At 41.5% G+C, this 12936-nt stretch overlaps 1 protein-coding gene across 1 annotated transcript in view; it reads right to left on the bottom strand.

The window, feature by feature from the left end:
* Positions 1-12936, bottom strand: part of ELOVL2 (ELOVL fatty acid elongase 2) — a 48308-nt gene that overhangs the window by 13701 nt on the left and 21671 nt on the right. The window contains exons 2-3 of the mRNA XM_071736459.1: positions 10572-10635; positions 5561-5748 (exon numbers count right to left, since the gene is read on the bottom strand). Of these exons, the coding sequence (XP_071592560.1) occupies positions 5561-5748; positions 10572-10635 (252 nt within the window). The remainder of the gene's footprint in view (positions 1-5560; positions 5749-10571; positions 10636-12936) is intronic.

The raw sequence follows: 12936 nt of genomic DNA, 5'->3' as shown, positions 1-12936 counted from the left end.
GTACCTGATCAACATGAGGACTTGAAAGAGAGCTTGATGACTGGCTGAGATTTGATTTGGATAGGGCAAAGGTGATGATTTTAAAATATGCAAAAGCCTAATTGCTTTGCACAGTAAGCTGGTTTTCTGCTCCTAGCTGGTACTTTTAGTATCTTAGACAAAGATGTGTGTAGAGGAAAGACATATTTTTCTCCAATGAAATTACCAAAAGCTTTTATCTTTGTTAAGATAAAAAGGTGGTGGTTGTTATTCTTTATGCAGATTTTGTCTGTGTTAATAGAAATTGTTGGATCAGTAGGCTTGATCTGGGCCTGTGAACACTTTGTGGTACATAAGATTACACAACCAATAACCTCTGGTGCAGGTTTCTCTTATTGTGGCAAGGGTAGAGGGAATTGTCTTTTGACCCCTCTACAGTGCACCTGCAGCCTGCCTAATTTAAGCACCGGTCTTCTGTCTAAAATTCAGGTACCTGAAAAAGGTATGCTTCAAATCAAGGTTCCCTACTTCACCACTACAGTCAATGGGGAGGGGTATGTGCCTTTGACTATAAGAAAATTCATTTGTCTAACTCAGAAATCTAAATTAAAGTTTAGTAAACTGCCCTTCTGGGAGGTCTGAAGAAGCACTGAAGTCTTTCTTGACACACAAATTTTGAGCAGCTAAGCAGAGATGGTGTCTTTTGGTTTTAATTTTTATTAGACCTTGTCTTTTGGGAATAGTAGGGGTTTATATGACCCATCTGCTAATGTGACATCTTAGAATTGTTTTGCAGTCATTTCTCCATGTACTTCAGGGACTGGTTGACCTCAAAGCTTATGAAGCTAAAGTTGACCCCCAAATACTCTGTGAGCATCGTGCAGTGCATGGAGCTCCAACTCAAAAGAGGGATCTGCACCCTTTGTTATGAAACCTTGCTATAACCTTTGTTTTCTTGCCTTGTGGTTGTACAAATCAACTATAATCAAGGGATGACAGCTAAACTAGGTCAGGAGACAAAGGTAGGAATTGCAGTACAGGTACCCCCATCACCTGGTGTACCATGTTTCTCTAATTAAAACTCTTGTGGGACAGTCTGCACTTGGAGCTACACCCTTTCTTTTTAATGAGGTATTTTTCTGTTGAATACTTAAGCAGCACCCACTCCATTCTGGAGCTACCACAAGAAAAGGTGTGTGGTACTTTATAAACAAAAACAAGAAGAGAAAAGAACAACAATGCCACTAACTGTTTGGTCTTGCGTTGTTTTTTTTGTTTTGTTTTGTTGTTGTTGTTATTAATTTGTTTGTTAGGTTGTTTATTTGGTTTTTTTTTTTTACCTTTATTACAGAGCTTATTATTTTGTGATTCATTTGTTTCAGTGACCTGAGGGGTTTATGTGCAGTGGGAGGATGGAGGAATAAGACAACTGTTAGAGATGTCTCCAAGCTAGGAGTTAATCCTGAATCATAGTCACTAGAGGGATCAGCTGTGTTTACATAAGAAACCACAGTGATAATGCTCTAAATATAGGTAACTCTTGCCTTAAAGAACTTACTGTCCCCAAATGACAGACACAGTAAGGGCCAGGGAGAGGCTCTGGAAATTTATTCAGTGCTGAAGATGATTTCTGCTCTCCCATTTGCTTGTTTTCTTTCAAGAAGGATGTGTAAGCTACCTCAGGCAAATCTGTAAGTCTTAATGTCCATTCTGCTCCCTCACAGGAGAAGCTGTGATAGGAACCAGGCAAGTGGGCTTTGAAAGAATACTGAGATGCTATTATGGAAGGGTGCTTTGTACAGTGTAAAACCAGCCTGGCTGGCAGTCCAGAGCTAAAAGTGCAATCTGCAGTAAACCAGCTGGCTGTGCAGATCAGTTGTGATGTCCTCCAGGTTCCAAAAGAAGTGCAGAATGTGGAGCTACAAGCCACTGCCAGCCATGCCCAGCTGCAGCCTGGAAGGGATAGATCAGTAGGCACCAGCTATGGAATCAAAGTACAAAGGGAATAATTTAAGGGCTAAGGCAACTCAGGGATTGTCTGCTCCAAAGTTAACCTCAGGAAGGACTGGGAAGTGAGGTGGAAGCAAACTGACTCAACAACATTCCTACAAGGATCTAAAACTGGCAAGAACCAAGTTTGCTTTTGGTCATCAGGTTAGGAAAGCAAAAGCACAGAGAGAATCGGATCTGCCAAGGGGGGTTAAGAACAGGAAACATTTCTATAGGTATGTCAGAGATAAGAGGAAAAATATGGGCCCACTCCAGAAGGAAATGGGAGAGCTGGTCACCTAAGATGATGGCAAAGATACTCAATGACTACTTTGCCTCTGTCTTCACCGGCAAGGACTCTGCTCACATCCTTCATGTTACAGATGCCAAAGGCAGGGACTGGGAAAAGGAAGATCTTCCCACTGCAGATAAAGAGCAGGTTTGAGACGATCTAAAGAACCTTCAGGTTCAGGTGAACAAGTCCATGGGACCTGGTGGGATTCACCCATAGCTCCTGAAAGAACTGGTGGATGAGGTTTCAAAGCCACTGTCCATCATATTTGAAAAGTCATGGCAGTCTGGTGATGTTCCTGCTGACTGGAAAAAGGGAAACATAACCCCATTTTCAAAAATGGAAAAAAAGGAGACCCAGGGAACTACAGGCCAGTCAGTCTCATGTCTGTGCCTGGCAAGATCATGGAGCTGATCTTCCTGAAGGCTCTGCTAAGGCAAGCAGATAACAAAGGGGTGACTGGTGACAGCCAACCCGGCTTCACTAAGGGCAAGTCCTGCCTGACTAATGTGGCCATCTTTTATGATGGGGTCACAGCCTCAGAGGACAAGGGCAGAACAACAGATGTCATCTACCTGGAGCTGCGATGAGCATTTGACACCAACCCACACGACATTCTGATCTCTGAACTGGAACTGTACGGATTTGACAGATGGACCACCTATTGGATAAGGAACTGGCTGGATGGTCACACCCAGAGAGTTGTGATCAATAGCTCAGTGTCCAAATGGAGATGTGTGACGAATGGTGTCCCTCAAGGATCAGTACTCAGACCAGCAATATTTAACACCTTTGTCAGTGATGTGGGTAGTGGAATTGAGTGCACCCTCAGCAAGTTTGCTGAAGTTGACTTCGCCCTCACCAAACTGTGTGGTGAAGTCAGCACATTGGAGGGAATGGATGCATCCAGAGGGACCTTGACAGGCTTGAGAAGTGGGCTTATGCAAACTGTATGAAGTTCAGCAAGGCCAAGTGCAAGGTTCTGCATGTGGGTTGAGGCAATCCTGTGCACCAATACAGGCTGGGAGGAGAAAGGATTGTGGACAGCCCTGAGGAGAAGGACTTGGGGTGGTGGTGGACCAGAAGCCTAACATGAGTCTTGCAATGTGTGCTTGCAGCTCAGAAAGCCAACTGCATCCTGGGCTGCATCAAAATAAGCACAGACAGCAGGTTGAGGGAGGTGATGCTCCCCTGCACTCTGCTCTTGTGAGATCCCACCTGGAGTATTGTGTCCAGTTCTGGAGTCTCCAGCGTAAGGACATAGAGCTCCTGGAATGTGTCCAGAGGAGATCTAAAATGATCAGAGGGATGGAGCACCTCCTCTCCAAAGACAGGATAAAGAGGTTGGGGTTGCTCAGCTTGGAGAAAAGGAGGCTCTGAGGTAACCTTACAGCAACCTTGCAGTATCTGAAGGGGCCTACGAGAAAGCTGAGGTAGGGATTTTTACATGGGTGTGTAGTGAGAGGACAAGGCAAAATGGTCTCAAACTTGAAGAGGAGAGATGTAGGTTAGACATTAGGAAGAAATTCTTTAATTTGAGGGTGGTGAGACACTGGCACAGGTTGCCCAAGGAAGTTGTGGCTGCCCCCTCCCTGGAAGTGTTCAAGGCCAGGTTGGATGGAGCTTTGAGCAACCTGGTCCTGTGGGAGGTGTCCCTGCCCATGCAGGGGGGTTGGAACTGGATGATGTGTAAGGTCCCTTCCTGCCCAAACTATGCTATGATTCTTTTATGGAAGTGAGACCTACAAATAATATCTTTTATTATTCATGTACTCAAGGCAGGTCAAATGAGCCTATAAGGGGAGGGCAGAAGTAGTTTGGTTTTTTTTTTTCTCTCTAGTTAATCCTTTTTGCTGAGTCCTGCTACTGAAGACAGTTATCTTGTATACCTTCCAGCAAATCAGGAATTTAAACATCAAAGTGCTAATTTAAATTCTGGAGGACAATCAGTATGGAGTCATCAAACCTTCCAGCAATTGTGCTGATTTATCCTTTCCTCTGAGCCTGATCCTGCGCTCTGTCTCAGCAACTGCTGAAGCCAGCTGGAGCTTTGGCCAGAACAAAGCTTTGTGTAGCAATATTGGTCCTCTGCATAAGGCACAAACCTAAAGTCCTGTCCAGCCTTTGGACCAGGCCAGTCACCTGCTGTTTTTCTCAAATTAATTAAAAACTTGAAATCTTTGGGGTCCTGGCTTCTGCAATGTTTTTTTCCCAGCTGACAGAACAGTCAATCCTTGTTTTTCTCATGGAAACTGCAATTGTGGTCAGGAGCCCAGGGAGGAAGAAATGCTGTGAAGCTGTGCAAGCAAAGCAGCAATGTCAGTTCACACATCTGCAGGTCACACCATGAGATCAAGCACATCCTTCAGGCAGGGGTTCCCATGCCCAGGGTCACTTTTTAAGCCACGGCAGATAACGTTTTGTGGTTTTCGTCTTTCAGTGCTTGTTTTTTAGGGCCACAAGAGATGGATGTTAACTAAAGTACTTTAATATTAAAGTGTTATCACAAGGCTGAGAATGGGGAGCTCCCAAATGTTACTGAAATAGTGAGTTATGACTTCTGCTCTCCATTGGGAAGGTGCAAGAACACGTCTTTGGTGAGGAGCACTGTTTGAATCCTCTGCTGTTGCAAATTTGTCAGATGCATTCAAACCTCTCTTCTGGTTCTGAATGGCTCCTGATCTCTCTGAGCATGTTCCTTCCTGATAAGTACTTTGTAAATAATCTGTGTGACCATATTCAGCCCCCAAGTTCCACAGCATTTGCATTTGGCTGCAGCGAAAGGTTATTAGCATCTGTCTCTTACTGTCTGACTATGAGAAAATCTTCTTAGGGCAGCAGAAAAACACCACTGAATTGCCAATACCATAAAATCAGTACTTACTCTCATCTATAAATCTGATCATATTTTAACATGGACATTTTTACATGGAAAAATCATTCCATATACAGTCATACAAATAAAACCCAAGCCATGGGCATATTCATGGCTGCTGAAAAATGAGGTGTAGGCATATTTGAGCTGACCAGCTGCTTCAGATTCAAATACATGCTTGTGTCCACTGTCCTGGCAGCAGTCAGCTGTCCCCAAGCATGGTCTATAGCTCAGGGAAGGACACATTAAAACATGCTGAAATCCAAGCTGAGAAGGCACCCTACAACTCACTGTGCGATTGCTCAAGGACTTTTCTTGATCTCCAGTTTACTTTGCTGTTGGTGTTAAATTTGCCAGCAAAATGATGTGTTGCTAAGCTATTTCTGCTAAAAACTGTGTATTGCTCATTTTTTTCAGCCACTTACCTCTATAAGCATGTACAAGGAGAGTAGGGTAATCCCAAGGTTATATACAATGAGGTGAGCCCTGAGAGAAAAAGGGGGCCTGTTCTTCATGAGCTTGTTGCCCAGCCATATGCAGAGTAGGTATGCTCCAGTTAGGAAAAATGTGGGAAGGTAGGAATCCAAAAGGAACCATCCTCTAACCCTGGCATCTGAAAAGAAATACGTGCAGCAGTCAGTTAAGAAGGCTATGGTAAAATTTTGCTGAAATAAGGAAGACCTCGCAGTGAAAAAAGTCTGCTAAAGCATGAGAGGGAATCTCCTGTGCTTTATTCACAAAAGCTGTCCATTGATTTTACCTCCCCCAAACTGCATACTAATTCAGAGAATTTGCTGAAAACTGGATGGTATTCTCTAATAATTTAAGGTCACTTAAATATCCTCACCTTAACAGGGAAGAGGAAATTAAAAGAAGCAAATATTTAAAACTTTAAAAACCTCATTTAATGTTTTAAATTAATATTTAATTACATTGTGTCTTAATCTGCTCAATGGATAGTTTGCAGATAGTATTAAATTTGATAGAAAATATTTATATGTGGGGAGGATTTGTCAAAAACATTAAATAAATAAAAAGGGCAAGTATTTACTTTGATAGTTATCAAAGACATTTGGCAAGGCAAGGGCTTGCTTTCTCACAGTCTCTGTCCCATTTGCCTGGTCCTGCAATGAAATATTAAGGTCAAATCCTGCTTGCCTTATTCACACAAGTAATCCCATGGGCAGTAATCAGATAGGTCAGTGTATATGAGCAAAGCCTAATCCTATATGCCAATCTGGAGGCACCACTTTGTTGTCCTATGAGCAACTGGATGTAAGAGTGTTTTTACTTTTTTTCAAGGTGGAACAAAATTTAGAAATAATTTTCCCCAGCAACAATCTTCAGATATTTATCTACAAAAAGAACAATCAGTATCATGATGAGTTTTTCAAAAAGGTTACTCTAAATCTGTCAATTTCTGGGATAAAGGAAGAAATAAGGCAGTGAGAAGCTATTGTGTAGATCATAGTTCTTTCTGTTCTTAGGAACTGTGCTTATTTTCTTACAAAGATCAAGATTATGTTAAAAATGGTAGAAGAAAAGGTATTCACAGGGCATGAAAAAGCAATTTACATTTTTTCTGCCTGTGTTAAATTTGAAAAGGACTGGGGAATGGATGATTCACAAACCAAATGTGATTGAGCATTCAACAAAGTGTTGCTGACTGCAATTGCACCGTACTGTGCTCATTCTGTGACTCTTCTTTGCTCAGAAATATACCTAAAGAAGGGACTCCCTCTATGAGGGTTGCAACAAAGGTGGACAAAGGTTACTTGCATAAAGGCCAGCTGGTATCAGTAGATAATGAACCAGCAGCATGTTTGCTCAAAGAGGAAAGCAATTGGAAGATATGGAAATAGGTATTAAATTACACAGCATTAAATGCTGTCCCAGGCTGTTCTCAGAAAGTTCTCCCTCTGCTGCAAGTGGCCACAGCATATGGTCTGATCCATACAAAAACAGGACTCGTGGGCTTGTTCAAGTCATCATGTCAAGTAAGATCTATACTATTTCCATTTCAAGAGAAATTATTAAAACTGGTTCCCTTACTGATTATTTTCCACCCTGGCCTTGGTACCTTGATGGGTAAGACAGTTACTGGCAACAAGTGACTTATACATGGAAGCCAAGGGGCACGACTATTTTATTTCCACTTACACTCATCCATGAATGACAAGAGGAGGGAATTCTTTTTGTGGCAGGAAGGGAGAGGAAAGGGAGAGAATTTAGAAATAAGTTACTGGAAGGAGGAGAGATGAAAAATATTTCCGCTAGCTGACAGTCCAACCTCTGTGCTCAAGTATTACAAAGGTACTCTGCCAGTCAGAGAGAGGATTATGTGTACAATGCTGAACCCACACAGCATCTGAATCTGAGAGCAAGGCAGTGAATAAAGCCACAGTGTGAGAGCTGCAGCAGGGGAAGGAGCAGGAGCCCACGAGCTCTGATGGCTCCGTGAATAAGCTCATTCACAGTCATGGGCCAGGATGTGCCAGACCCTTGGGGTGAAATCTTGGCTCCTTTGAAATGAGTGGCAGGCCTTCTGGGCTCTTTAGAGGTGTCAGGCTTTTATCAGTGAGGTTCAGAAACATCTCGATTGAGGTTTCTGTGTAGCTTGTGCCAGTGAATGTCTGAGTAGATTCAGACCTTTTTATGTGCAGACCTTTTTATTTGCACCAATCCCTTGTTCTTGCTCAGTTGAGGAGAGGAGGACTGCTACTTACTTTGTCATAACTTTCTTAAAATATATCCATTCTTGACCACTTTTGCTTCACAGATGAAACAAGCAACTGATTAATTAGATTTCACTCCTGCAATCCAATATTTCTTAATCTTGCCTAACGCCAAACAATACTTTTGAGATAGGTGACCCTGCAAAAACGCTCTCTTACAAAACTAAATAACTAGTTCACTGTTTCTCATTTTAGGAATTTTAATCAGGGGAGGTTTAGATAAGATATCAGGAAAAGGTTTTCCACCCAGAGGGCAGCTGAGCAATGGAAGAAGGGAAGTGGTCACAGCACCAAGCCTGCCTGAGTTCAAGCAGTCTTTGGATGAAGCTCTCAGGAACATGGTGTGATCCTGGGGATGCCCTACACAGGGACAGGAGTTGGACTTGATGATTCTGATTGGTCTCTTCCAACTTGGCAGATTCTATGATTTTGCCTTGAGCCTAAATATTGTCCTTCCCAGAATAATGTGCCAACACCAAACTGTAGGACCACTTCTTATTAAGAGATGTAACTAAAGGTTGTGTACGTGGCTTCTGCTCCCTTATTCAAGGGACTTGGTCTGCTAGTTCAAAGACAAACATTGAGGTAAATTTGTGTCCAAAGTCTAGCTGACAGCAGTGAAAAAAGGCACAAAATATGCCTATATATAAATCAAATTCCCATTTTGATCATGCACCTCTTATTCTAGTAGCATAGTACTGCATTTTGTGTTAACCTAGCACTGCTAACTTGAGCAGAGATTGCCTCAGGAACTAGTGTGTGGCCTTCTGCCTTTTCTCATGCTTCAGGCACATCTTGTATGATTACTAAAACCACTGAAGTGATACCAATATTTCAGGAGTTACTACCTAAAATAAAAACCTTCAATATGGTATTGGTTTTTAGAAGAATAGAGCACTGTTATCTATCTTTCCAAGCTATCTTGCTGCTGAATGAAGCCTGTACTGTGGATGAAAACTGGTGGAGAGAAAGAAGGGGAACATTCTGTTGGATTTAGACATTTGAGAAGCTCTCAAGAATTCGTTACTTGTGGTGTCGTTCTATCAAATTTAAAACTTTGCAGTTTATGGAGATTTATTTATGTGATTAAACACATTAGAGGCAGCTCTGTTATGCACAAAATGTCTAATACTGTGTTATTATACCAGTTAAATTAAAAACCACAGTGAAGTGGTAGAGGCAAAGAAATGTTATCTTCAGCATTAGTGTCTGGAGAGGGATTGTGCTGCACTTGGCAAGTAATACAAATAATACTCATCTAACAAAGTGCTTTCTAAAAGCCCAAAGGGATCAGTGTGGTATTCTGCATTGTACTGACTGCAGTTTGTCCCTTCAAACAATTTGTTCTGGACCAATGAGGAAAGAGGAATGAAGGAGAACATCACACCCATTTGGAAAAAAAAACAAACAAAAAAATAGTAGTACTATTATGATCCTGATCACGTTTCTTTGTTAATATTAAAATGCATTATTGTTAAAGCCATTAACAAAACATTCTGTTTTAAGCACCTCTACTGCAGTTTCCAAGCTGTTCAATGTTTCTTCTCCAGAAATCTTTCTTTCAAGCTTCACATCTGCTGCAGGGATGATGGAAGAGATTTTTTTAGCCATGCAGCCAGCTAAGAAAAATTGTAACTTCTTGGTTTTAAGAATGCTACAGCTTTATTTCCCTTGTTCTCCTAATTAAGCAAAAACTGTTCCTGGACCTGGATGACATTATTGCAACAAAATAAAAAGGCATCTGCCTATGTCCATCCACACAGGCAGCAGTTCTGGATTTAACCATGGGGAAAAGTTTAAAAGGCAAGAAATTCCTGAAGTTGATTTTTTTAAGCTCAGCTTTATCAGCAGTGAAGTGGCCTTACAGGGACCTTATCTGAAGACTGTCTGCTGTCTAAGCTCCTGCCTCACCCATTTTCTTTAGGTACCTGGCTCTCTTAGCCCTGACTTAGATGTTCTGTCCTCACTTTGTCATAGCCTTTCTCTTTCTTCAGGTTTAAGGTTTTTTTTCACTAGAGAACAAGGCACCTCCAAGCTGCAGTTATGTAAGTTATCCTTTTCCAAACTGTTTTAGAAAGCAATGGGAAGTTGAAAGATGTGTCTGTTCTCCCACCCTGCCTGTTGGTTTCTTCAAATTTTGGATGTGATCCTACAGGGTGCTAAAAGCCCTTTCTTGCTTTTGCTCTGAGCATCCTTCTGAGTTAGGCTATGTAAGAGGTAGCCAGACCGAACAACACCTGGGTCATGAAAGAGAATTGGTGTCAAAACAGGTCTTACACTTTCAGAAAAGCTTAGGGTTTCAAATTTTTAAATCTACATTAGGATGTAAAACTGAAATCCTTTGATATTCTCACAAAAAAAGGACTCTCAAATGTAGTGATTTTAAGTTTAAAAATAAACCTGTTTCATTTCTTCTTTCACCTTCAGTATAATCTGTGATTGGTTTAATTTGTATTGCAGGTAACATTATGTCAAACAGTCCAAACAAAAAGCTATAGGCTTTTTATAAACACAGTGCCTTGATAGATTTCCTAAAATAATAATCTGTTCCTGCATGCACTGTGATTATGTCTGGTCCACATTTTTCAATGCAAATTTTTTCAGAAAAGAAGATTTTCCTGTTTTTATTTATTAGAATATTTCTGAGTGGCAACTTGGATAGGTACCATTTCCTAAAAGGGCTGTAGGTGGAGTGGCTTACCTCGAGGTCCAAACATATAGTCCACAAACTCATTTACTTCCCGATCAAAAGCTTTCAGATGCTCCTAAAAGATATAAAAAGGATAAATGACAAAGACATATCTCATGGCTGACATAAAGACTGCAATTCAAAAACCCCAATGAACTGGCAAAGAGCATCTCATGCTCAAATATTTCCAAGGTACCAAACATCATGTCTATTGAAAAAACCTTAAAAAATTAAGTTAGGGCAGATTGTGGTCTAGATAACAACAGAAACCTCATTACTGGAAACTGCCCAAACCAGAACCTTTAGGAAGGGAAATTAAAAGAACAAGTATCACAACAAAGCCATTTTGGATGGATATTGATTTCATTCTAATGAGGGAGCTTTTTCATGTGTTTTTGTTGTTTTTCTCAACTGGAATATGTTTTCATTTGGTTTTGTGGAGAGGAGAGGGCACTTCCTTCAGTAACATTTGCAAACCTGCCTTGTTGCAGCCAGCCTAGAGAGACTGCATCAGCTTAATATCTTGATGCTTTTCTTCTAAAGAAGGAAACCTTTGGAGGAAGCCTACTGAGATTTCTCTAAATCTGGCACTGATATCATAAAAGAAGTCTGCAGGAGAACCTAGACCTCTAGTAATGAAGATCAGGCCATACAGGGATGGAGGCAGAGGAGGGCTATGTTGCAGCCACATCATGATTTGAGGTCTAAGTCAATGAAGCTGCTAAACCGGCAGACTTAGCAAGTTTGTGACTCTTTGTGACTGAGTTAGGAGCTAACCCATGATGAACACAGTCCTTCCCTCAGCTGGGTGCAGTGGCCTCTCCAAAATACTTCCTCCCAGACACCAATTCTGGGCAGTGGCTTTCTCTATGCAGATGCCAGCAAAACGCTTTGCCACAGGCCTGTGGTCATCTGGGTTCTTCATCTGCTCCTTCCAGCAATGCCCTGCTGTGCCTGAAAAATTCATTTCAGCACTGAGCAAATGCAGCCAAAGACACAGAGTGACTCTGAGCATTTCCACAGGGCGTGAGCTGCAAACACGTGTGACTCTGACTGCCACCTATTTCCAGACAAGCCTGGGCTGCAGTTACCATTAGCAGCTCTGCCTCATGAAGAACCACATTTCCACCCTGGGAGGTCCTGCCCTGGCCTCTGAATTCTCCTGCTGGGCCTGGCTTGTGGTCTAGTCAGGGAGAAGCTCCTGACACTCCCAAGCCCTTTTGTCTTTTTCCCCCTTTTATGCTGTGGTCATCAGGAAATTCAAAGTGGACAGATTTTGTGTGAATATGTGGCAGTGAGAGGTTTTGCAGCAGCCCAGGCTGTAAAGGGCAAGATGCTGCTGTGTTCATCTGATCTTAAAGAACAGAACAACAAACCCTCAAAAACTAATATATATATATACACATATAAACAAAAAACCCAACCAAAAGAAGACTTGCACTGAAAAAGGAGGAAATAAGCCCAATGATTCATAATACAGAAAGGTTTTTCATACTTAGCAGCAGTGAGAAAGTAAACTAGCTTTTAGAAAAGGGTCCTGACTACTGCCCCTGGAGAATGGCATTTTCTCAATTTTAGACAATGTCCTCAGCAGCCTAAGGATGGCTTCTGTCAAGGGAAGTGACTCTGTTTCCAGATGTGGGACCTGTGCTTCCTTTTTTACATCCTTGAGAAATGCAGTTTTTCTGCTGTTATTTCATGATGAAGATACATTTGGGGAATGCCACGCGGCTGTTTGCCTGTGAGGTGTTCAACTGCTGCATTAATTTGCATTCATTTGAAACAGCTACTCCTGTGTTTGGTGGTTTTGAGGTTATGTTTAACAAACCACTTTGGAAAAAATACTTTAATGGAATGAAGACTTGTAGGAACGAACCTACAAAGCTACTTGTTTTCATGCTTACATAATATGAATAAATCATACGTGTCAAGAACAAGATAAACTATGTAGAATTCTTTTATAGTAAAATACTGTACACAAATTTACTCTTGGCTGCATTGAAATGGAAATTAGGGACTGAATTCTTCTAGCAGTTAAAGGAATTAGAACTGTAGAAAAAATATTGAGGAGAAAGAGCAGAATGAAGACTTAAAAAAATATAGAATTATTTATACTGGAAAAGATCTTTTAGATCATCAAGTCCAACCGTTAATCTAGCACTGCCAACTCTACCACTACATCATGTTCCCAAGCACCACATCTTGACATCTTCTAAATACCTCCAGGGATGGTGATGCAACCAACTCCCTGGGCAGCCTGTTCCAGTGCCTGGCAAAGCTTTCAGTAAATAATTTTTCCTTGATCTAAACCTCCCCTGGGCACAACCTGGGACCATTTCCTTGCTTAGTATCACTTGTTGCTAGGGAAGAGTGACAG

This window comes from Heliangelus exortis, chromosome 2 (genome assembly GCF_036169615.1).
Source record: "Heliangelus exortis chromosome 2, bHelExo1.hap1, whole genome shotgun sequence".
Lineage (NCBI taxonomy): Eukaryota > Metazoa > Chordata > Aves > Apodiformes > Trochilidae > Heliangelus > Heliangelus exortis.
This window is presented reverse-complemented; position numbering and strand designations above follow the sequence as displayed.